Genomic DNA, 24,489 nt, shown 5'->3' with positions numbered 1-24,489 from the left:
CCCGGCCGGGGTTCGAAACCACGACCTCCCGATCACGGGGCGGACGCCTTACCACTAAGGCCAACCGTGCCGGTTGACAATCAGGATGCGATCACACTAACTTTAAATGATGGTTATTGGAACCCGAAGCATTTCAATTGCGCATGTTTCATTTCCCCTTTACTGTTGTATGTACACAAGGCTCTACAGCCAAGCTACGCGTCGATGATAAGTAATGTTTAACGCCCTCACGGTAAAACCATTAGGGGTATGTTCCCGAAGCTACGTGTCAAAATTGATGCCGGTTTTGTTTGTTTGCCGGAAACATCATGGGGTTGGTTGCTTGTAGATGATTTTTGTCTGGAGAACCCAGGGGGTCACCCGAGACTTGAATCTGCATTGATCTCGTTCTGTGTTTCCCTTAGATTTTGATAATGCATTGTATACATTTCCTGCGTCGATGGGTTTTTTTTCTCTCTCTCTCTCCCCCCCCCCCCCCCCCCCCCCCCTCCTCTAGAAAGGTGCAATCGGTTTCTGCACGCGCACGTGAAATCTTGTTTATGCAATGTAAGCACAAGTCATGACGCAGCGTGTCGACCCGCTGCACCACGCCCGGGGCTGTTGCTTGACACGGAATCACCATTTCTCTGGGTCTGTGCATGAAAAATGTAGTGTGGCAGCGGTGCAGCAATAGGAAGCACAATCGAGTTTAAAGGGATTTTCACACACACACACAACCACGCATACTCGCACCCACACACACAGTGACACACTAACGCAAAGAGAGAGAGAGAGAGAGACAGAGACAGAGAGACAGAGACAGAGAGACAGAGAGAGAGAGAGAGATCTTAGTTATAAGTTGAGTAACTATATATTTCATTTGATAACTCAGAGAAAAGAAAGGCTGATTACATAAATGTGAGTGTCGGTTTCGTAGTGACCGAAGGTTCTATCCACTTTACCACGTAATGGGGGTTTTGGTGGCACACACACGAGTCGCCACCCATCCATTTCTTGATGGCATTGATCTTTTTTGCCCGAGTCTGCTTTCACCGCATTTAGTTTATCTCTACCCCTCTGTGTTTTTTGGTCTCATTCTGCCCCACCGACCGTCCCCCATAAATATTCCGGTAACAAGGGTGGGTGAAACAGGAAGAAGCGAGCCGTTATAAATACGCTTTGCTGTCCCCTCTCTCTTTCTGTCCTCTCTTTCCGCGTGTGTGGTGTGTGTGTGTGTGTGTATGCGCGCTTGCCTATCTCAGTGAGGGGGGGGGGGGGGGGGGCAATACAAATTTGAATTCTGCTGCAGCTAAGAGGGCCAGAGCCTGGGCAAGTGATACATGTACATGAGTGTGTCAAAATAAGTATGTAGGCTATTTATGGGTGTTTGGGTGTGCACAGAGGCGTTGCACCTGACATGTTACATTCTAATCTTGACGTTATTCGCTGTAACTTCTCAAACTTTAAACGACTATGAGGTCTTCTTCGAATAACTGTAGTGTCTGTTGCTTATGCAGTTATGAAAGACAATCGCGGGAAGTGTAGATCGCCGCTTGCTATCCTTTTATATCTAAAGTTCGTGTTTTGATCCATAGCGGAAATGACTGGAACTTTCTTCTCTGAGCGCAGCGAATATTCACTGCAGTAGTCAAGTGCCCTTTAACTTTATCAGTTTAGGACCGGGGTCCGGCACAAAGAACTCACCAGTGGAAGTGGTATCGAATTTTGGCAACGATCGGTCCCAGACATGGGTAAGGAGAGAGGGCAGGGGCCAGATCTTCTGGGGCAAGGAAGCAAGAGATGTTCAGTTTTTATTCGTGTGGGTTATTGACAAGGCTTCGCTGGAAGTAGAAGTGCCGTTCCCTTTGCTGTGTGGTGAAAATGGGTCCGACAGACCCCTCGCGGGTTAGGGGGAAGAATTTACCCGATGCTCCCCAGCATGTCGTAAGAGGCGACTAACGGATTCTGTTTCTCTTTTTACCATTGTTAAGTGTTTCTTGTATAGAATATTGTCAATTTTTGACTCACATGCGAAGCAAAAGTGAGTCTATGTACTCACCCGAGTCGTCCGTCCGTCCGTCCGGACGTCCGTCCGTCCGGAAAACTTTAACGTAAAACTTTAACGTTGGATATTTCTTGGACACTATTCAGTCTATCAGTACCAAATTTGGCAAGATGGTGTATGATGACAAGGCCCCAAAAAACATACATAGCATCTTGACCTTGCTTCAAGGTCAAGGTCGCAGGGGCCATAAATGTTGCCTAAAAACAGCTATTTTTCCCATTTTTCCCATTTTCTCTGAAGTTTTTGAGATTCAATACCTCACCTATATATGATATATAGGGCAAAGTAAGCCCCATCTTTTGATACCAGTTTGGTTTACCTTGCTTCAAGGTCAAGGTCACAGGAGCTCTTCAAAGTTGGATTGTATACATATTTTGAAGTGACCTTGACCCTGAACTATGGAAGATAACTGTTTCAAACTTAAAAAATATGTGGGGCACATGTTATGCTTTCATCATGAGACACATTTGGTCACATATGATCAAGGTCAAGGTCGCTTTGACCCTTATGAAATGTGACCAAAATAAGGTAGTGAACCACTAAAAGTGACCATATCTCATGGTAGAAAGAGCCAATAAGCACCATTGTACTTCCTATGTCTTGAATTAACAGCTTTGTGTTGCATGACCTTGGATGACCTTGACCTTGGGTCAAGGTCACATGTATTTTGGTAGGAAAAATGTGTAAAGCAGTTCTTAGTGTATGATGTCATTGCTAGGTTTAGTTATTTGACCTTGACCCTGAAGGTCAAGGTCATGTAAAGGTCAAGGTCAAGCATGTGAGTCGTATGGGCTTTGCCCTTCTTGTTGTAAAGATTTTAGTCAAGCAGTATGTATGGAGTCGACGCACGTGCGAGGATATGTATGTGTGGGAGGGGGGGGGGGGCGCGGGAGATGGAAGCTTGCTGTATGTTATGTAATGTATATATTGTGTGTGATACGTGGAAATGTGATACTATTTATTTGCATGTATGATACAGGTACAAATGTGATAATTGTAGGCTTATACTAGTGATTACTGTGTGTGATACATGAAATGTGATATGAATGCTGTTTTTATATGTTATACTCTTACTTTCTCCCAAGCGCAAGACAAATTCTTCTATGAAAATTGAAGCCAATAAAATTTGAGTTGAGTTGAGTTGAGTTGAGTATGTAAGAAATGTTAAGTCCTTTGTACTGGAAATGTGCATTCTCCCAGTAAGGTATACATTGTACTACGTTGCAAGCCCCTGGGGCAAATTTTTGATAAGTGCTTTTGTGAACAAGAAACAATTGACAAGTGGCTCTATCCCATCTCCCCCCTTTCCCCGTCGCGATATAACCTTCGTGGTTGAAAACGACGTTAAACACTAAATAAAGAAAAGAAAGGATCCGACAGCCGCGCGTCGGTACTGGATGCGAGTGTGAAAGCTTATTATAGAGATGATGAAGTAATTTCAGATCAGTAGCAGTCCTCGATCGTCTCACGTTTTGTCTATGTCTATAACTACTACCCGGTGGAGAGTTAGACCGGCAGAGGAGAAGAGACGAGCAGCAATACACACAGAAAGTCTGCGATCGATTGACAAGACTTTTGCCCCCTATCACTGTGCCTTGGGCTTCGTTTTCATCCCGTGATTACTTCCCGCTTCGTTTGTCGTTCTCTCCCGCCCTAATCACACACACTGGATGAGTTACAGTCAGCAATTTGGAGGAGAGCTTGGAGGGGGAAAGGGTGAACAATGATTATTCCAGCGTCGCGGACGACGCTGGTATCTGTGGTTGGGAAGAACGTGCCTGTGGAGAATTAGTCTCCAAGCCAAAGCGCGCTGACTCTCCAAGCCAAAACAATTTCAAAGCTGAAAAAAATGTACAATTTACGCGAAACGATTAAACACAGCTTTCGGGTGTTTTTTTTTAATCTAAGATGTACATAAATATACCACTCCGACCATAAGGAAAAGAAAAAAAGACACACACAAAAAAAGACCGAGAGGAGCCGAGTCAATCCGAGACCAACCGAGAGGACGTGTTTCGCGCCGTTTCGACGTCGTTTGTTCAGATGCGGCCGGTTGGATCAGTTGCGGTCATACAGGGGCGCCTTGCACAAGAAAAGATCTTCAACAATCCCGATCATCATCATGGTACAATAATGTTTTGTGCGCCCCCATGTATGTGTTCTGTGCTAATAATGCACGGTTGTGAAATGTCCGTACACATTTTGTGGCACTATGTAATTGTTAGTGCATCCTCCTGCGGATGCTTCGTGCTAAAAATGCACTTCCATTAAAATATTGTACGCTCATGTCAGTAATATATTTTCAATTGTTTCTCTGTCAATTTCAAGTGTTTGTTTCCAATTACTTCAGTATCTCCCTGTTGCAATTCCAGGTGATTCATTATGCATGTGCCAATTTGAGGTGTTTAATTCTGATTCCTGTATTTACAGTGTAAAATTAAAACTATTGTTTTCAAACATTCCTATGACGCCTGGTAATGGTTCTGTGGTTTTGTTTTTAATTTGTATTTTGTTTTTCTGCAATAAATATTTGAAATGGATCTGAGGCCGACTTACTACTTTTAGCACTCTTTTTCACCACATTCCCACGTACAGATATTGCAATATCAACTCTTCCTTTCTACCTGTTTCAAACAAGCTCTATTTTTTAATTAAAAAGTTTTTACTAAATGTCTTAATATAGAGGGGGGAATCGAGACGAGGGTCTTGGTGTATGTGCGTGTGTGTGTGTGTGTGTGTGTGTGTGTTTGTGTGTGTGTGTGTGTGTGTTTGTGTGTGTGTGTGTCTGTCTGTCTGTCTGTCTGTGTGTGTAGAACGATTCAGACTAAACTACTGGACCGATCTTTATGAAATTTGACATGAGACTTCCTGGGAATGATATTCCAGGACGTTTTTTTTTTTAATTTTTTTATAAACGTCTTTTATGACGTCATATCCGGCTTTTTTGTACAAGTTGAGGCTGCACTGTCACACCCTCATTTTTCAATCAAATTGATTGAAATTTTGGCCAAGCAATCTTCGACGAAGGCCGGACTTCCGTATTGCATTTCAGTTTGGTGGCTTAAAAATTAATTAATGACTTTGGTCATTAAAAATCTGAAAATTGTAAAAAAATAAATAAATTATAAAACGATCCAAATTTACGTTCATCTTATTCTTCATCCTTTTCTGATTCCAAAAACATATAAATATGTTATATTTGGATTAAAAACAAGCTCTGAAAATTAAAAATATAAAAATTATGATCAAAATTAAATTTCCGAAATCGTTTTAAAAACTATTTCATCTTATTCCTTGTCGGTTCCTGATTCCAAAAACATATAGATGTGATATGTTTGGATTAAAAACACGCTCAGAAAGTTAAAACGAAGAGAGGTACAGTAAAGCGTGCTATGAAGCACAGCGCAACCGTTACCGCGCCAAACAGGCTCGTCACTTTCACTGCCTTTTGCACTAGCGGCGGACTACGTTCAGTTTCATTCTGTGAGTTCCACAGCTTGACTAAATGTAGTAATTTCGCCTTACGCGACTTGTTTTTTCTTGTGGCTGTTTGATCAATTCATAGCAAGCATTGACTGAAATAAACAATTTATATATCCAGCACAACATGCAATTCATTGACTTTTGACCCTAACCTTTTAACACTTCCCAAAATAAATCTTTGGTGGACATTGCATCGACGCTGTTCATTTTGAATGAACATTTTTCTTGTATGTACTGCCGAGGGGGGGGGGGGGGGGGGGAGGGGGAGGGGGCTACGGGAGAAAATGGATGAACCTAGAGAAATCAAAGTAGGGGAAAGGCTCCTAATATGGACCGGCTCCTAATATGGACCACCTCCTGTTCTGACAAACTAACGGCGCTAGAGCGCTCAAAACAATTTTATTCGCTTTATTCACCCTCTCTGGATAAGTTGCACATGTCAAAACAGTTGCAGAAACAGAAACCTCAAAACCGTTAGGCTTTTTCGCTTTTTATATTTAGTCAAGTTTTGACTAAATATTTTAACATCGAGGGGGAATCGAAACGAGGGTCGTGGTGTATGTGTGTCTGTGCGTGTGTGTGTGTGTGTGTGTGTGTGTGTAGAGCGATTCAGACTAAACTACTGGACCGATCTTTATGAAATTTGACATGAGAGTTCCTGGGTATGAAATCCCCGAACGTTTTTTTCATTTTTTTGATAAATGTCTTTGATGACGTCATATCCGGCTTTTCGTGAAAGTTGAGGCGGCACTGTCACGCCCTCATTTTTCAACCAAATTGGTTGAAATTTTGGTCAAGTAATCTTCGACGAAGCCCGGACTTCGGTATTGCATTTCAGCTTGGTGGCTTAAAAATTAATTAATGACTTTGGTCATTAAAAATCTGAAAATTGTAAAAAAACATAAAAATTTATAAAACGATCCAAATTTACGTTTATCTTATTTTCCATCATTTGCTGATTCCAAAAACATATAAATATGTTATATTCGGATTAAAAACAAGCTCTGAAAATTAAATATATAAAAATTATTATCAAAATTAAATTGTCCAAATCAATTTAAAAACACTTTCATCTTATTCCTTGTCGGTTCCTGATTCCAAAAACATATAGATATGATATGTTTGGATTAAAAACACGCTCAGAAAGTTAAAACAAAGAGAGGTACAGAAACGCGTGCTATCCTTCTTAGCGCAACTACTACCACGCTCTTCTTGTCAATTTCACTGCCTTTGCCATGAGCGGTGGACTGACGATGCTACGAGTATACGGTCTTGCTGAAAAATGGCATTGCGTTCAGTTTCATTCTGTGAGTTCGACAGCTACTTGACTAAATATTGTATTTTCGCCTTACGCGACTTGTTTTCACTTTTGGCAGCGTTCACTCTAAATTTGCCGACTAAAACAGACTCGTTTCTGTCCACAGCCAAAGCTTTCATAACACAAAAATGGCTATATATGACAGCTAAGACAGTATTTGTTACATTTTAACAGTGTGTACCCCGAGTTTCTACTGCAAACAAAAAATAATAGCAAAACCTCAAAGTATATGTGAGTCCCCTAATATGGACCAATTTCAACAAATCGAAGAAAATAAAAACTTAAGGCAATTTTAATTAATTCATTAAGAAGCTTGCTGAAAATAACCTATAACTAGCCCTCGAGATTTCAAAAAAATATAACAAAATAGTCTTTTTTTTGTGGAAGTTGATAATTTCACTTATTTTCACTCTGTTTTTGATAAGCTTCTTCGGTTTCCTGGTGTGCTTCAAATAAATTAAATGCTCTCATCAACCCGAAACAGCTAAATCTAAAGCATATTTGAATTAGTCTGACTTGCACACTAAGTTTTATCATGTTATTTTGAAGTATAGGGGGCTTTTTACAGTGATTCGTGAAGGCCGCTTCACTGGTCCATATTGGGCGTCCAGGCTCCTAATATGGACCATTAGTGATATTTTCTGTATTTAATTTTTGCTGAAGGTCTATCAAAGCTATTTCACTCTAATTAGGCCTAACTGTTAAACTAAGAGAGAAGGACTACCAACCACAAAATGAAACTTCTTCGCAAGAAAACAAGCTAGTTATCAGCAATAAACAAAAAGTGGTCCATATTAAGGGCCCTTCCCCTAAGTAATATATATAATATCAGAAGGAGAGAGAGAATGAGAGAATGTCTTCGTTTAATTGCTGAGTCTGTAATGTTAGTAATTTCGCATTGCGTCTTCTCTTTGCGCCTCTACCCCCTTCCCCACCCCCATCTCTCTAATGCTAGACTAGTCCAGTGTGTGTGAAAAACAAATACATTGATTGCTCTTACTGGCTTTGCTATTCCGTGTTCACTAATGTTTCACGATCAAATAAGTTGAACGTTGAAGTTTTCTGCCAGTCTCTGTGTTTGATTGTCCACCATGTGTAATGCAGTATTTACCGGGTATGTTTCAGCTGCAATGTTTGTTGAAACAGTTTCACTTTCAGTTGAACCTAAACCACACTTCGTTCTTCATTCACATGATGCTGATGCGCCGTGTTTTTGTTGTGTGTGTTGCAGCAGAGGGCTTTGCCTCGGATGATGAAGACTTCTTCGACGCCTTGGATCACCAGGTGGAGCAGGAGTTTGAAGTAGCGCTGCCACACAGCAAGGACAAGCTGCACAGGTGAGTCAAGCTCTCAACCTGGCCCACCCCCACCCATCCCTGTGCAATCATGCCGATGCCCCAACCCAAGCTCTCATTGCGCGCGCGCGTTTGTTATAAGCGTAATATGTGTCCGTTGAAGACGTTCGGTAGGGATGTCAACGTCCTTGCTAAACAAACACACGTGGTAAAACCATTCGGAATCCACTTCCTCGCTGATTTGTTCGTCCAAAAGAGAGCTACAGAAAAGCACACGCATAAAAAGAAGGATTGGATGTCGTAATTAGACACCATGTGTTTTCTTCGATGTGGCAGGTAGTATTCAATCCAGCTGGTCAGCTCGGTATGAAGAGTGGGTGATGTCTTATTGGATCCGTCTATTGTAAATGATCCAAGACGTTTGGTCTTTGATCCAATGGTGTGAAACAAACAGTACTTAAGCTTAGCGCCGAGTTCTTTCCCCTGTTTCCTTTTAGCCGAAAGCGCCTAAAAGGTTGTATTCGATTGGTTATCAAATACAATCCCAAAATAAGGACCAATGGACCGCTTCTTTAATGATTTGGGGTGAAGTAAATGGCCGCCAACGAGTTAAAAATGGGGAACACAAGTGGAACCACAGGGAGACCGGGTATCCGTTTTTCACGATTTCTATTTGGAGGGTAAGTTAGATCCAAAGTGTATGATGCGCGTAAGTCTATGTGTGAATGCTGGGGAATGAGATATCAGTTTCAAAATTTGGGAGGACGATTAAACAAACATAAATCCCCGCTCTCCATATCCAGTGTTAGTTGTGAATTACTGTCTTTGTTTACTTTGAAAGCTTTTGAGCAACAGATCTTTGTAAACGTGTTTTTTCATTTTGTTTTCATGAGAGACTCTCGTGTTTAACAAAGATTCGCAAGGATATCTCTTGCACTAGTTTTTTTTTTAGCTTTCTGCTGTATTTTAGTATTTCATTTGCATTGAAAGTGTTATTTCATAAGCTCTGGTTTATTTGCGTTTTAGTCTGTTGTGTTTTTATTGTGTAAAAATATCCTCGAACGCAGATCTGTCGCATCGCACTAGATAATTATACAGTACAGGCTTTGGCGGTCACGGAACGGAGCGGCAAATGAACATTTACAAAACCTCGAGCATCCGAAATTTGTATTATCGGATTTCCCCTTTGCTGATATTTCCTTCCAACAAAGATCTAGCTTGATTAACGCTTCAAGTGCACGTTTGTGGAGTTTTTATTTGGTAGCTTGCACACAAGCCGCGCTGGCATTTCAGTGCAGGAACCGCAGACTTGTAAAAACTATAATCAATATCATTCGCTTTGGCTTGTAGATTCGTCTAAATGTCCGCATTGCCAGGGTATTTTCTGCGCTTTGTGTCAGCACTGTTTGTGTGTGTGTAAATAGTACCGTTGACACGTTTTTATATAGAAGCCTACTGTGGTTCTTGTGCTTAGGCTGTGTATTGGACTGTCATTGTATGCCTGCATTATTAGTTGTCAGTAATTATTACATGTGCTGATTGTTCTCTTTGCCTGCGCGCGTATAGTATGTTGGTTATGTTTGGTCATAGTATGTTTGTTTATGTTTGGTCGTTATCTTGCCTGTGCGTGTATTGTATGTTTGGTCGCTTTCTTTGCCTGTGCATGTATAGTTTGTTGGTTATGTTTGGTCGGTTTCTTTGCCTGTGCGTGTATAGTATGCTTGTCGATGTATGTATTGTAAAGCGCTAAGAGTAGACATTTTTCTAGAATAGCGCTATAAAAGTTTGCATTATTATTATTATTATTAGTTGGCGCTTTGTTTTCATTTGGTAGGCTTTGTGAGTTTTAGGATATTAGTCCATTGTGAAGGAGGTAGGGCGTAGATCAGAAAGGACATTCTTCGCACGGCTCAGTGCTACGCTATAACTAGTATAAGAGGATATTTTGGTACAGCGCAGCATCAGACTCCAGCGTATAGTTAGGCTGAGACGGCGAACAGGGAAAAAGCCCAGCTAAATGATACTTGCCAGTGATTTGCCACTTGCCTGATCGTGAAGTTTAGAATCAGACACACACCTTCATCGGATCGAGTTTATTGAGTTAGTTCGTAGAGATTAGACATTTTTTCAAACCACCCCCCCCCCCCCACCCCCCGAATCTTGGCGTACACATTCTCTCTCTCTCTCTCTCTCTCTCTCTCTCTCTCTCTCTCTCTCTCTCTCTCTCTCTCTCTCTCTCTCTCTCTCTCTCTCTCTCTCTCTCTCTCTGAGTTGTGTACATGTGTTTTGTAGATAAGCAAGGACTAGTTGAAAGAAGGACTATGATCATGGACCTGATAGTTATTATGAGACCGTTTTCAGGTCCAGTTCACTATCTCTTTTCCATGCGAGAAAATTTGCATTGTGTAGAAAGCTCAGCCAGACAAAAATGTCCCAAACCGCAGCACAGCCTCGAGGCATCTCTTCATCACACCATATCGTCTGCTTCTTTGTTGATGTGTGTTGATTCTCTTGCCTGAGCCAGCAGACAATAAAAGCTTTGCTCTCAAAACAGCTGCATCCAAGGTTGGGATTTTTGTCGCCGCTTTGATGAGCCCCTTTATTGGCCGTGTTTGGCCAACCTGATGAAAAACGTTATTTCCTTGAAAACGACGTTAAACACCAAATAAAGAAAGAAAGAACGTTATTTCCTCAGGCGAGCTGAAAACCGCTCGGAGAAAATCACCTACCCTCCCTCGTCCCATCTATTCGGTGTTGCGCTTGCCTTCGATTTCACCATCAGTTTTTCTAACCCTTACCCCCACCCCCCTGTCAGAGGAAATATCTTGCCTTTTTCATCCTCTTGGTCTTTTCCTAACCTACTACAGTGGAACCTCCCATAACGACCCCGGCCCCTCCGTTTGCCTTTTGTACTTCGCCTCCAATTCACCCCTACCGCACCCTTCAAACCCACTTCCCTCTCCCCCCCACCCCCACACTCATTCCTCTGGTAAGTGGGTTAGGGGTAGGTTCTTCCGAAGGCAACTGGGTCAATATCGTTCTGGCAAGGTTCCCTTTTCATTGCCAAGTCCGAGAAGAGCACGTGCTCTGGTCATGTTGAAATAGACTCAGTTACGTTTGTGTAGAGTGGGACTGTGCAAAAACACTCGTGAGGACAGTCTTTGTGGTAGAACATCTTTGCTTGGATAAGAAGTGTTGTTGCCCTGTTCGCCATTTTCTAAAACAAACAGTTGTGTGCATTCTGTTACGTTGTCAGCTTGAGAGGCTGGTGTTGCAGTCTGCCAACAGGCAGGGGTCAGTCTCTTGTTGATTCAGTCCAATTTTCAGTTTCGGAGAGAGAGATGGAAGGGGGGGGGGGGGGGGAGCGGTACCCACGCAAGCTCTTGCGTGTAGAGATCACGGTAAGGAGGATTTACCCTTGCTCGCTGACAGTGACAAAACTGACTGGAAGCGCTCGATTCGTCAGAGGATTGGATCGCTCTGCTGGTGACTTGAAAGGCGCTGAGAGCAAATGTTTGACCATGACTGCAAGTGACGGGAATATCGCCATTTGCCAGTCAGTGTTGGAGTTTCCTCAAGAACTGAAAGTCGCGTTTTTTGGGGGGTAGTTTTTATGGTTTCTTTAAAACTATTTAGGTCCGGTAGTGGCTCTTTTTTTTTATCGTGGAATGGATGGAAGATATCTAAGTGTATGTTTGCATTGGTAATAAGAATTGTAGATTGAAAAAAGGGGTTTAGATGCACTTTAAGCTTGAAATATTAGTACAGAGGTGAGTGGGAGGTGCACGCCAGAGAGACAAAGTCAAATATTTACTTGTTTAAGCCCACATCCCCTTACAAAAGTGGTTAGCATTACAGTGATAATATGCAGTTTTAATTCATCAATTATAAAATTTCAGAAATACATTAAAACACGTTTTTTTAATGATGGCACTAGAGAGAGAGAGAGAGAGAGCTCTGCAGTTTGCAGAATGTTGTCTTTACAAAAATTCATTCGTTCATTCTTTTCTAAGCTTGATTCTTTCTTCCCAACCCGCTAGCTGAATTATCAGCGCTTCGTGGTTGCTGCACGGACTCATTTGTATTAGCAACAGAAGCTTAAAAGCTAGAAGTGTGGAGGAAAGAAAACTAAGATGAGAATGTCCTTGAGTCAGCAACTACCAGAGGGTTTGCAAGGAAACATGCAACGGTTGATTAGGCACGCGGTCAATGCATGCCGTCATGATTAATTGACGACATTTTGCCCAGCGAGTCTAACTAACTTTTCTTTTTGTCTGCTCCCATGACAGCATCGCTGTGGTGCGTTGACCTAGTACTGACCGGTGTTAGTGTTCGTCGTTATTTGCGAAAAGTGTTCAGAAAGCCGCTAAAGAATACGACACAAGAGGCAGAATATATATCGGCGTTTGCGTTTGCCACAAAACATGTACTCAGCAGGGAGTTGAGGGCTTTTGTTTTGGCGTGTGTTGTCGTGCAACTTAGAGGACATTGGCTAGGTTCGTTGAACTGGGCGAGCGCCCCCCCCCCTTCTTTTCCCTTGAGGTCAAGGAAAAATCGTACATGCAAACTTGAGAAGGAGAGTGTTTGTGTGTGTGTGTGAGAGAGAGAGAGAGAGAGAAAGAGAGAGAGAGAGAGTGTGAGAGAGAGAGAGACAGACGGACAACGAGATTCTAAGTTTTAGAGATAATAGCACTACTGACTAGGTCTGAAAAACAGACAGTGAGATGAAAATAGAGAATTTCGCAAGCAAGCGCTTGTTTTGCTGAAGTGGTCACATGTCACAGGGAAGGACTGTGTTTTAACTTGCAAAACATGCACATACAATATATCTATGCGTGTTGTGCACTTGGTTCACTCAGCCATGTAAACACTTGGTTCACTCAAGGGTGCACGAAGAAAGGCAGTCTTACACTGCCAGAGGCCAAATCACAATCAATGATCACGGGAAGAGCAGGATTTAAAAAAAAATTGTTTAGCATTTGAGACAAGTTGTAGAGAGAGAGAAGAGAGAGAAATAGAGTTAAGAGAGAGAGGGTGAGAGATCCCTGGAGTTCAAACCCAAACCTTGATGCAGAGGGGAGAAAAAACGCCACAAAAACATTAGCATGAAAGAAGTTTAATGTAGTCAACTGTAAATGTAGGAATGATGATGCATCTGTTGTTCAAATCTGCATGAAATAGAAAGAAAAAAAAAGAAAAAAAAGTTAACCTGAGTATTCGATTTATTCTCTGAAAGTGCAGCATCTTTAAGGGACAGTGTTTTGTGGAGTTTCATCGATATGAGAGAAACACATTAAACTTTTATAGATTGATTCTGTCTTTGAGAATGCAGCAGCAAGGAATCCCGTGAAGGAAAGTTCAGAAGTTTTATGTAGTAATGTGGACATGTAGAGATGATGAATGGGTTGTTTGAGAATGCATCAGCAGCAGCTGATCTCTATGTAATTTCTCCACGGGTCACTTCACTCACCTTCTAACTCCACATCGCTCACTCAGGAAATGTTATCATTGGCTTCAGAGCAATGGGGTAATGACAGTCTGTGACCTTTGCTGGTCTTGTGATTGCCTCAGCATGTGGACTTTCCCTGTGACAATGGCAGGAAATAATGGGCAGAGTAGAGGAAACGGCTGACTGCCAGCAAATGATATTTATCTCTGAGTCTGAACCTTACTGAGATCTGTCCCTACCCATACACTGTTCTGCACATTGTGATTGTTTTTCTCCTGTCTCTTCCCTTTCTTCTTCTTCTTTTACTTCTTGTTTTTTTAAATTACCTTTTTCTGTCTTCTTATTTGTTGTAATTTTTCTTCTTAATAAAAATTGCCCTTGGTATGCATCATCATTCTCCAGGCATCAAATGCCAAACTTGTATCCATACACTGATTTACACACTATGACAGACTCGTCCTATCCTTCTTATCCTTCTTTTTTTTCTGTGTCTGTGCCTAAAATCATTATCTGTATACATCACCATTCTCCTAGCATTTAATGCCAAGTTTGTATCTTAGTAACCCACTCACACAATGCACATGTTCCCTGTACCTTAGGTGTGAATCATTCCGGAAGATTATAAATCATTGTTGGCAACAGTTGCTTGATTACCTAAAGGATCTATGGTAGGGCCATTATTTATGGGAAGCCTGTGTACTCTGACATCCAAAGAAAATATTTAAGATGCAAATACATGTACTCACATTTTGTTGGTGTCATTTAAAGAATGCCTGCAATGATTGAGTTAGCATTTAAAGAATGCCTGCAATGATTGAGTTAGCATTTAAAGAATGCCTGCAATGATTGAGTTATGCCTGCAATGATTGAGTTAGCATTTAAAGAATGCCTGCAATGATTGAGTTAGCATTTAAAGAATGCCTGCAATGATTGAGTTAGCATTTAAGACTGGAAAGCAGGAATGAAATTGTTTCATTTGTCATTTTGTGACCCTATCAAAGTGAGACACCGTAAAGGTCAAACTGGAAGCAACTCCCACACATAAGAGCCGGCAACAATAGCATTGAGGTTCTATTCATTCTTTGTGACTTTACAAACAGATCACCAATGGTTGAATTGAATAAAGCTGACTTAATTGGAAGGAGGGAGTTATGTTTGAAAGAAAGATAACACAGGGGAACCCCCCTTTTAAGACCTTCAAAAATCTGAGAAAATCAGGTCTTAAAAAGGAGGGAGTCTTAAAACGGAGGTAAATTTACAGAGGTTACGAAGAGAAAATGTGAAAAAGCAGGGTCTTAAAATGGAGGAAGTCTTAAACTGGGTGGTCTTAAAAGGGGGGTTCCACTGTATGCAGATGGAAAAATGTATAATTTCTGTTATGATTGTCATTTCACTTGACTCTTTACATTATTTTCAGGAGGACAGGCAGCGACATGAGCATGGACAGTGTTGCCAACGACATGTCCAGCGAATCCGAGTCGGAGGGTAGTGTCAATGAGGCGCGAGTTTACACCACAAAGGCAAACTCACCCAAGAAAACATTGGTAAGTTGGCAGTGTGTGCTTGATGTCAAAAAGAATGAAAGTGAATGTTTAGTTTGAGGGGCGTTGAAGAAGAGATGGAATCATGGGTGTCGCATTCAGTAGAATCTTTTTGTGAAGGTAGTTTTCTTTTTTTGAGCTGCCAGATTGTGTATTTATGAGCTATGAATAATTATGACAGTTTTGGAATTCCCTGAAGATTTCCTTCTAAGGCATACCATGTGTACAGATTATTATAGATTCTCTGCCTGCAATATTTTACAAAGGTTATTTTCTGTTTTTGCTTTAGAGCTGTGTGTGGTGTTGTGCTGTGTTTTTTGCTTGTGAGTCGATCAGTGCCTGGAGAGTCCATTCCCTGTTCTCTGACCTGTACTGTTTCCTTAGAGGGTAGACAACTCCTGCCATCTCTGTCCTTCCTCTTTTTGTTTTACCTCGGTCCTGGTCTTTCTCCATCATACAAGCAATAACAGGCAAGTCCGGAAAAAAGGTTTACACCAAAAAAATCACCATTTTTTGCTATTTCTTAATGGAAATGTCAGATGAGAGAAAGCTGCTTGCATCAAAAGTCTACTTCATGAGTTGTATTGAAGTCCTTGGCAATAGTTACTCCATTCTGTTGTAATCATCAAAAGGAGCTCAAGGAAGAAAATGTCCCTTGATGGAGAGACCTGCGCCTACAGCAAGACAAGATGATCCATGAAGAACCAAAGGAATAGATTTAACTTTTTCTTTTTAAAGTTTGTAACACCAAGGACATTTTTAGCCTAAAAGTTTAGTTGCAAGAGAATGTCAATTATACGCCTAGCTCAAAGAATCTACTATTCAGCCGGCTTATTGTCTTGGCTGTCTTCAGGAAGACCAAACGGTGAAATAAATCTTCAGAAGACAAAAAAAGAGAAGAGGGAAAGCAAGTAAACGCATTGTGCTTGAGAAGAAATGAACCGGTAGTTCTTCTTCTTCAGCGTTCCAGAATTTTCTGGTTATGTCTACTGAAGTCTGCGAGCCGTTTTGGAATAACTACAGTAAAATAGGTTGCTGGGTGATGTCCATGGAAAAAGCTGTGTTAAATATTTCAAGGTATAAACATAGCATAGCAATCCAATCTGACCGAGAGTGAACAAGAATAGTCACGTCTCTGAGGTCTGCGGGAAAAGAAAAATCAAGCATCATGACAATGTCTTCCAGGAGTCACAGAAGCCAGAAATATTCAGTATTTTACTGGTGAATATTTAAGAATACTGGAAATGAATGTGGTAACTGGTCATTCATGTATGAGAGTATGCTATAGTGGTTGATATGTCATTTGAGTGGTTTGTTTTTGACAAATACAATGGAATCACTGTTTTATAGATTTTGCTTGACTGGTAAAATTTCCAAGAAGCAGGGACTGGTTTTTGTGAGAATCAAGATTTGTTCTGGTAACTAGACATACCATGTTGGAAAATGGTTTGTGCCATCACTCAGATCCTAAAAATAAAGGAGGTTGTAACTCTCAATCACAAGGGTGTTATTAATTACACCCTACATCAAGAAAACATGGGGACTGTAGTTTCATTTTTCACGATGCCCAACAGGAAGAAAATGGTAAGCACAAGAAGAAGAAAAAACATAGAAAGCAGAAACCTGCAGACGGCAGTTCAACAACACCTGGCAACATCTCGAAGGAAAAGCAGGCAGGTGAAGGTGTTTTGCATGCAGCATGCATTCTGTTCACAACTTTTGTTTAAATATTTTCAGAGAAATCAGCAAGCAGAACAGCAAACACTTCTTTGTTAAAGCTAAGGCTTGTTAAGTGCAGTGTTTTTGAGTCTTTTCCATCTAAGGCAAGAGCGAGGAAGGTAATGAAGAAGAAGGTACTGTGATATGCAGAAGAAAAAGAGGTACTTCTCTTGAAGACAAAAGACTGCTGCCTTTGCCTTGTATGTCAGGAGAAATTCAGGAACAGAAGGAAAACTAACGAAAGGAGTCGCTGCCTGTCAGGATTATGGATAACTTCAGGCATGTACAGTTAAATCATGTCATAGATTAAATCAATCTGAATACATGTAGTAAGAATGGGCATTTGAGTATTCCAAGGAAGGTCGGGGAAAATTGATCTAGCACAAAATTGAAAAGTGAAAAAAACCTGGCAAAACAATGAACCTGGGGTGGGTTGCATGAGACGACTTAAGCTGGGCGGAAATGTGCTCAAAGTTGAGATGGTTGACTTTACGCCGAAAGCGCGAAAACCGGGGTGCATGAGCGGTCTTACGTTCGTTGAGCACAGCGTTTCTTGCTTAACTTTGAGCCTGCTTCCCCCCAGGCTTTAACGCTGAGCTTGGCAGAGATAACAGACTTAACCAGCCAGTTGCCGCTTGCAAAATGATTTTTTAAAACCTTATATCATTTGGTGCTATAATAGGTCGCACCAACGCGACGGAGTTAGACAACTTTCTTGTTTACTTCATCTGTGCCCGGCAACCAAAAGGTTTTTGTTTTTGTTTTCTTCAGGGTGAAATTATTATTTTTTTTGTTATTTGTTGAAATATGTATTTATTTATTCAATCATTAATATATTTATATTTTGTTGTCTTTTTTTTATTTGTTAGAAATCATCTTTTGTTACCTAATGCTGTTTCTAATAGTTATGTGTTTTATTATTTGATTTTTGACTCACATGCGAAGCAAAAGTGAGTCTATGTACTCACCCGAGTCGTCCGTCCGTCCGTCCGTCCGTCCGTCCGGACGTCCGTCCGTCCGGCCGTCCGGAAAACTTTAACGTTGGATATTTCTTGGACACTATTCAGTCTATCAGTACCAAATTTGGCAAGATGGTGTATGATGACAAGGCCCCAAAAAACATACATAGCATCTTGACCTTGCTTCAAGGTCAAGGTCGCAGGGGCCATAAATGTTGTCTAAAAAACAACTATTTTTCACATTTTTCACATTTTCTCTGAAGTTTTTGAGATTCAATACCTCACCTATATATGATATATAGGGCAAAGTAAGCCCCATCTTTTGATACCAGTTTGGTTTACCTTGCTTCAAGGTCAAGGTCACAGGAGCTCTTCAAAGTTGGATTGTATACATATTTTGAAGTGACCTTGACCCTGAACTATGGAAGATAACTGTTTCAAACTTAAAAATTATGTGGGGCACATGTTATGCTTTCATCATGAGACACATTTTGTCACATATGATCAAGGTCAAGGTCACTTTGACCCTTATGAAATGTGACCAAAATAAGGTAGTGAACCACTAAAAGTGACCATATCTCATGGTAGAAAGAGCCAATAAGCACCATTGTACTTCCTATGTCTTGAATTAACAGCTTTGTGTTGCATGACCTTGGATGACCTTGACCTTGGGTCAAGGTCACATGCATTTTGGTAGGAAAAATGTGTAAAGCAGTTCTTAGTGTATGATGTCATGAAAGGTCAAGGTCAAGCATGTGAGTCGTATGGGCTTTGCCCTTCTTGTTAAAATTTTATTTATTTAATCTTATTTATTTATTTATTATTTATTTTTTAATCTCACATTATATGACTTTGGTTTCTTTTCCTTCTATTTTGTTTTTACTTCATTACATTTAGTCAAGTTTTGACTAAATGTTTTAACATAGAGGGGGAATCGAGACGAGGGTCGTGGTGTGTGTGTCTGTGTGTGTGTGTGTGTGTAGAGCGATTCAGACTAAACTACTGGACCGATCTTAATGAAATTTGACGTGAGAGTTCCTGGGAATGATATCCCCGGACGTTTTTTTCTTTTTTTCGATAAATGTCTTTGATGACGTCATATCCGGCGTTTTGTAAAAGTTGAGGTGGCACTGTCACACCCTCATTTTTCAATCAAATTGATTGAAATGTTGGCCAAGCAATCTTCGACAAAGGCCGGACTTCGGTATTGCATTTCAGTTTGGTGGCTTAAAAATTAATTAATGACTTTGGTCATTAAAAATCTGAAAATTGTAAAAAAAATTATTTTGTTTATAAAACGATCCAAATTTACGTTCATCTTATTCTTCATCATTTTCTGATTCCAAAAACATATAAATATGTTATATTTGGATTAAAAACAAGCTCTGAAAATTAAAAATATAAAAATTATGATCAAAATTAAATTTCCGAAATCGTTTTAAAAACTATTTCAACTTATTCCTTGTCGGTTCCTCATTCCAAAAACCAGACATGGGACTGGTCCGAATTTTATCGGAATTCCGATATTTTCCTTAGCTCACAGACCATTCTTGAGATCGATGCAAATTCGTTGAGAAAAAAAAAGGGGGGGGGGGTGGTGGTGGTATGAACCGTTCAGCTGAAGCTGTCTGCGTCTGAAGTCAGTGCATTCGCACCCCAGCACTCGCGTTAACCCATAGCAGTATCATGGGTCGCGTTTGATTGGCTGTCGATATCCGACGATTATCGCCTTGGCCTAATTATTCACCGATGGCGGTTTGCGGGTTGTTTTGATTGGCTGCCGATCTTCAAACGCCGAAGGTGAAAAAGGTAGCATCATGGCGTCTGGATTCCGTATTGTTTTGTTGGCTGTGGAAGCTCTTACGATCGACGACCAAAGTGTGAAAAACAAGTGGAAAGCCAACTGGCTGTCAGAAGAAGTGACTGTCATTATCACAACAAGAAAGAAAGGCGCCAGCTCATTGGCGACAGTATCGCTAAGATATCTATTCCCGGTCAGGCCGTGTGCACGTGGTGCGACAACGGCCACTGCGTGGTGAAATACGGACTTGGTGGAAAAAATGTGTTGGTTCTGAAAGTTTTCAAGTAAGTTTTGTGTGTGTGTGATTGTTATAAAGTACACTTTTGTTTAAAATGCTAAAACATATTATTCTTGTAATTTTTATAGCTTTTTAAAAAGGCATGATCTAATTTTTTGCTATCAGGAGAGGCCCCAAAATGGCCTTTATAATTTTAACATTAATTTTCCGTCAGGGGGGCTGCCCCCCTGAACCCCCTACCGGGGCGTTGCCCCTGGACCCCACCAGGGGCCTATGCGGCCCCTGGACCCCGGCTTAATTTCCTACTTTTGGAACATTTGCTGGTCTCATGTCTGAAAAACATATAGATATGATATGTTTGGATTAAAAACACGCTCAGAAAGTTAAAACGAAGAGAGGTACAGTAAAGCGCAACCGCTACCACGCCAAACAGGCTCGTCACTTTCACTGCCTTTTGCACTAGCGGCGGACTACGTTCAGTTTCATTCTGTGAGTTCCACAGCTTGACTAAATGTAGTAATTTGGCCTTACGCAACTTGTTTTTTATTTTGATATAATTCGTGTTTTTTTGTAATTACTGTATTTTTATCTTTTTTTTTGGCTCACGTAAGTGTAGCCTATGTGATGCTAAACTTTGTCTGTCTGTGCGTGTGTATGTGTGTGTATGTGTGTGATAGAAACTTTAACATTTGACTAAAAACCGAAATACTAATTTTACCTGGTTATTATCCAAGCAACAGCTTCAAAATATTGAAGCAATGATCAATATTTCGTCGGCACGTATGTAGTTAAAGTGTGTATCCAAAGAAAACGGGTGGTGGGGGGTTTTGGGGGGGGGGGGGGGGGGGTAAAAACAGGTGACTGGTTTGTGTCGGGTGTGGTATGTAGACCAGGTCAGGGGTCAAGGTTAGGTCAGATCGCGTGAAGGATTGTGGTATAGATACAGTTATCACTGCTGCAGTTCGCCGATTCGGAGAAGACGATTTCACATTGTTCGGTTTTGTAGCTCCAGAAAAATAGATAAAGAAGATACCAAAGGAGATTTCCTACAGCGTGTTTCCAGTGTCTGCGCGAGGAAGCGCTGTCGAAAGCGCAGTGTCGATCTGGCCATCTGGCAGTCGTGTCCCCGTAAGTAGGCTACAGACAGACAGATCTAGATCTAGTGTCTCGCACTCTTGCACTGTGTCACCTAGCTTACTGTGTGTGTGTGTGTGCATGTGTGACGGAGTTTGTGTTACTGTTTGTCAATTTCTTACGTGAGCCTTGAAGGCTTCGCCTCTTGTTGTATTTACTTTTTACATTTAGTCAAGTTTTGACTAAATGTTTTAACGTAGAGGGGGGAATCGAGACGAGGGTCGTGGTGTATGTGTGTGTGTGTGTGTGTGTGTGTATGTGTGTCTGTCTGTGTGTGTGTGTGTGTAGAGCGATTCAGAGAAAACTACTGGACCGATGTTCATGAACTTTCACATGAGAGTTCCTGGGTATGATATCCCCGGACGTTTTTGACTCACATGCGAAGCAAAAGTGAGTCTATGTACTCACCCGAGTCGTCCGTCCGTCCGTCCGTCCGGAAAACTTTAACGTTGGATATTTCTTGGACACTATTCAGTCTATCAGTACCAAATTTGGCAAGATGGTGTATGATGACAAGGCCCCAAAAAACATACATAGCATCTTGACCTTGCTTCAAGGTCAAGGTCGCAGGGGCCATAAATGTTGCCTAAAAAACAGCTATTTTTCACATTTTTCCCATTTTCTCTGAAGTTTTTGAGATTCAATACCTCACCTATATATGATATATAGGGCAAAGTAAGCCCCATCTTTTGATACCAGTTTGGTTTACCTTGCTTCAAGGTCAAGGTCACAGGAGCTCTACAAAGTTGGATTGTATACATATTTTGAAGTGACCTTGACCCTGAACTATGGAAGATAACTGTTTCAAACTTAAAAATTATGTGGGGCACATGTTATGCTTTCATCATGAGACACATTTGGTCACATATGATCAAGGTCAAGGTCACTTTGACCCTTATGAAATGTGACCAAAATAAGGTAGTGAACCACTAAAAGTGACCATATCTCATGGTAGAAAGAGCCAATAAGCACCATTGTACTTCTTATGTCTTGAATTAACAGCTTTGTGTTGCATGACCTTGGATGACCTTGACCTTGGGTATGATGTCATTGCTAGGTTTAGTTATTTGACCTTGACCCTGAAGGTCAAGGTCATGTAAAGGTCAAGGTCAAGCATGTGAGTTGTATGGGCTTTGCCCTTCTTGTTTTCTTTTTTCGATAAATATCTTTGATGACGTCATATCCGGCTTTTTGTAAAAGTTGAGGCGGCACTGTCACACCCTCATTTTTCAATCAAATTGATTGAGATTTTGGCCCAGCAATCTTCGACGAAGGCCGGACTTCGGTATTGCATTTCAGCTTGGTGGCTTAAAAATTAATTAATGACTTTGGTCATTAAAAATCTAAAAATTGTAAAAAAAAAAAAATTGTTTTTAAAACGATCCAAATTTACGTTTATCTTATTCTTCATCATTTTCTGATTCCAAAAACATATAAATATGTTATATTTGGATTAAAAACAAGCTCTGAAAATTAAAAATACAAAAATTATTATTAAAATAAAATTTCCGAAATCGATTTAAAAACAATTTCATCTTATTCCTTGTGGGTTCCTGATTCCAAAAATATATAGATGTGATATGTTTGGATTAAAAACACGCTCAGAAAGTTAAAAAGAATAGAGATAAAGAAAAGCGTGCTATCCTTCTCAGCGCAACTACTACCCCGCTCTTCTTGTCAATTTCACTGCCATTGCATCGAGCGGTGGACTGACGATGCTACGAGTATACGCTCTTGCTGTAAAAATGCAGTGAGTTCAGTTTCATTCTGTTAGTTCGACAGCTTGACTAAATGTTGTAATTTCGCCTTATGCGACTTGTTTAATTTTTGGTCGATGTTTACCTTTTCAGTGGAGAGCGATTCAAGATCAAGAAGACAATCTTTATTTTTTTTCTACCCGATCCAACATGCACAATGCACAAAATAGTACTATAACGCCGTACGCTCTACTTTGTACTAGACACGGCATCTCGTGTGTTGCATGAGAGCGCGCTTCCTGTGCATGCTTGAATGCGCCCAGATGCCGCAGAGTACATTATTGTGTAACAGACGGTCTCTGATGCGCCCTTTTCCCGCGAACCTACTAGACTGCAGTTTGCATTGGCTGTTGCTGACCACATTTCCCGTGACGTCATGGAATCTCCCACTAACGCTCTAAGTAGGTCGACAAGGTCGACTTGCCCTCTTTCTCTGTTGAGTCGGCCCTTAAGACGGCTCATGCAGCCCGACTTTGTTTCGTGCTTTGCGGATTCTTAACAGAGCAAGCTTTAGAGTAAAGTCGAACCGTTTGAGCTTGGAATTTGAGTTCTCTCATGCAACCCACCCCTGGGACCAGTTTCAAAACATTTGTTTTTGAATTCCACATAACCATGCATGACATGGAGGTCAAAGTGAGGACGAAAACTCAGACCTGTTTACCAGTACGATTTGGGCGTATTTTGTACGCCAAATTATTATCGGTACGACAATACGCGACACACGCACAAAATACGACTAAGAAAAAGTCTAGAATACGTTTTCCAGTGTTGGTGTGCTGATTATGGGATGGTACAACTGATACCGGTTTCGGTCTAAGGGAGATAATCCTGACAGCGAGTCTTCAGCTGTGGAAACCTCGTTCAGTTGTTGGCACGTGCGATCGTCTGGACAATCGTGGCAAAATGAAGCAGAAAATTTTGCCAGTTTCGGATGACTGTACCAATTAGTCTAAACAGCAGAAGCAGCAGATTTTCTTGGAGAAATATAAGAAAGAGCAAGGAATTGTGGAGTCTACTGTGGGAAACAGTCATGTACACTGCAAGTATTGTAAATCAGATTTCTCCGTTGCCTATGCCGGTGTAACACGAAATTCTTACTCCACGAAATATTTACTGCGGAGTAAAAATTTCGTACGAAATTCTTCCTCCGAGTACACTTTTCGTACGAGAAAAGAACTCCACAAGGCACGAAAAAATTACTCCCTCCACGAAATTTTGACTCCCCAATTTTTTTTACTTCCAGTAAAAATCTCGTACGCGAAAATGAGATGCGGGCGAAGGGATAATGCCAGTACGCGATCTCGCGCAAACAAATGTCGCGCTACCCTCCCTCCACCCCTTCCACCACCAAGACTAACAGGGGACAGGGGAGTAAAAGTTGCGTACACCTGGCGTGGGCAGTAAATTGCTCGTGTTAGAGTGGAATAATTTATTCGTTATTTATTCGTCAGGGGAGTAACATTTTCGACCGAAATGTGACTCGGAACACACCTGTCGTGGGGAGTAATTTTCTCGTGAAGGGAGTACAATTTTCGTACGACATTTTTACTCTGGAGTAAAAATCTTGGAGTAATTTTCTCTTGTTACACCGGGAAATATGACATCGAATGACACTGCAGTTCCAAAACTCACCTGGACAAGGTTGCTGCAAAGAAATCCGCTGAAAGCTGCCAAGGAATTATAAAGTTCATTCCCGCAAAGCTAATCCTGCCAGAAGAAAAGGCTGTAGTCCGTGCTGAAGCAATGTTTTC

At 41.1% G+C, this 24,489-nt stretch overlaps 1 protein-coding gene across 4 annotated transcripts in view; it reads left to right on the top strand.

Moving 5' to 3' along the window:
• Nucleotides 1-24,489, top strand: part of LOC138975559 (oxysterol-binding protein 1-like) — a 99,679-nt gene that overhangs the window by 54,161 nt on the left and 21,029 nt on the right. For all 4 annotated transcript variants that reach the window (XM_070348271.1, XM_070348272.1, XM_070348270.1 and 1 more), the window contains 2 exons: nt 8,077-8,182; nt 15,007-15,133. In XM_070348271.1, the coding sequence (XP_070204372.1) occupies nt 8,077-8,182; nt 15,007-15,133 (233 nt within the window). The remainder of the gene's footprint in view (nt 1-8,076; nt 8,183-15,006; nt 15,134-24,489) is intronic.

This window comes from Littorina saxatilis, linkage group LG9, assembly GCF_037325665.1.
Source record: "Littorina saxatilis isolate snail1 linkage group LG9, US_GU_Lsax_2.0, whole genome shotgun sequence".
Lineage (NCBI taxonomy): Eukaryota > Metazoa > Mollusca > Gastropoda > Littorinimorpha > Littorinidae > Littorina > Littorina saxatilis.
Note: the sequence above shows the minus strand (reverse complement) of the source record. Positions and strands in the feature narration are given on the sequence as shown.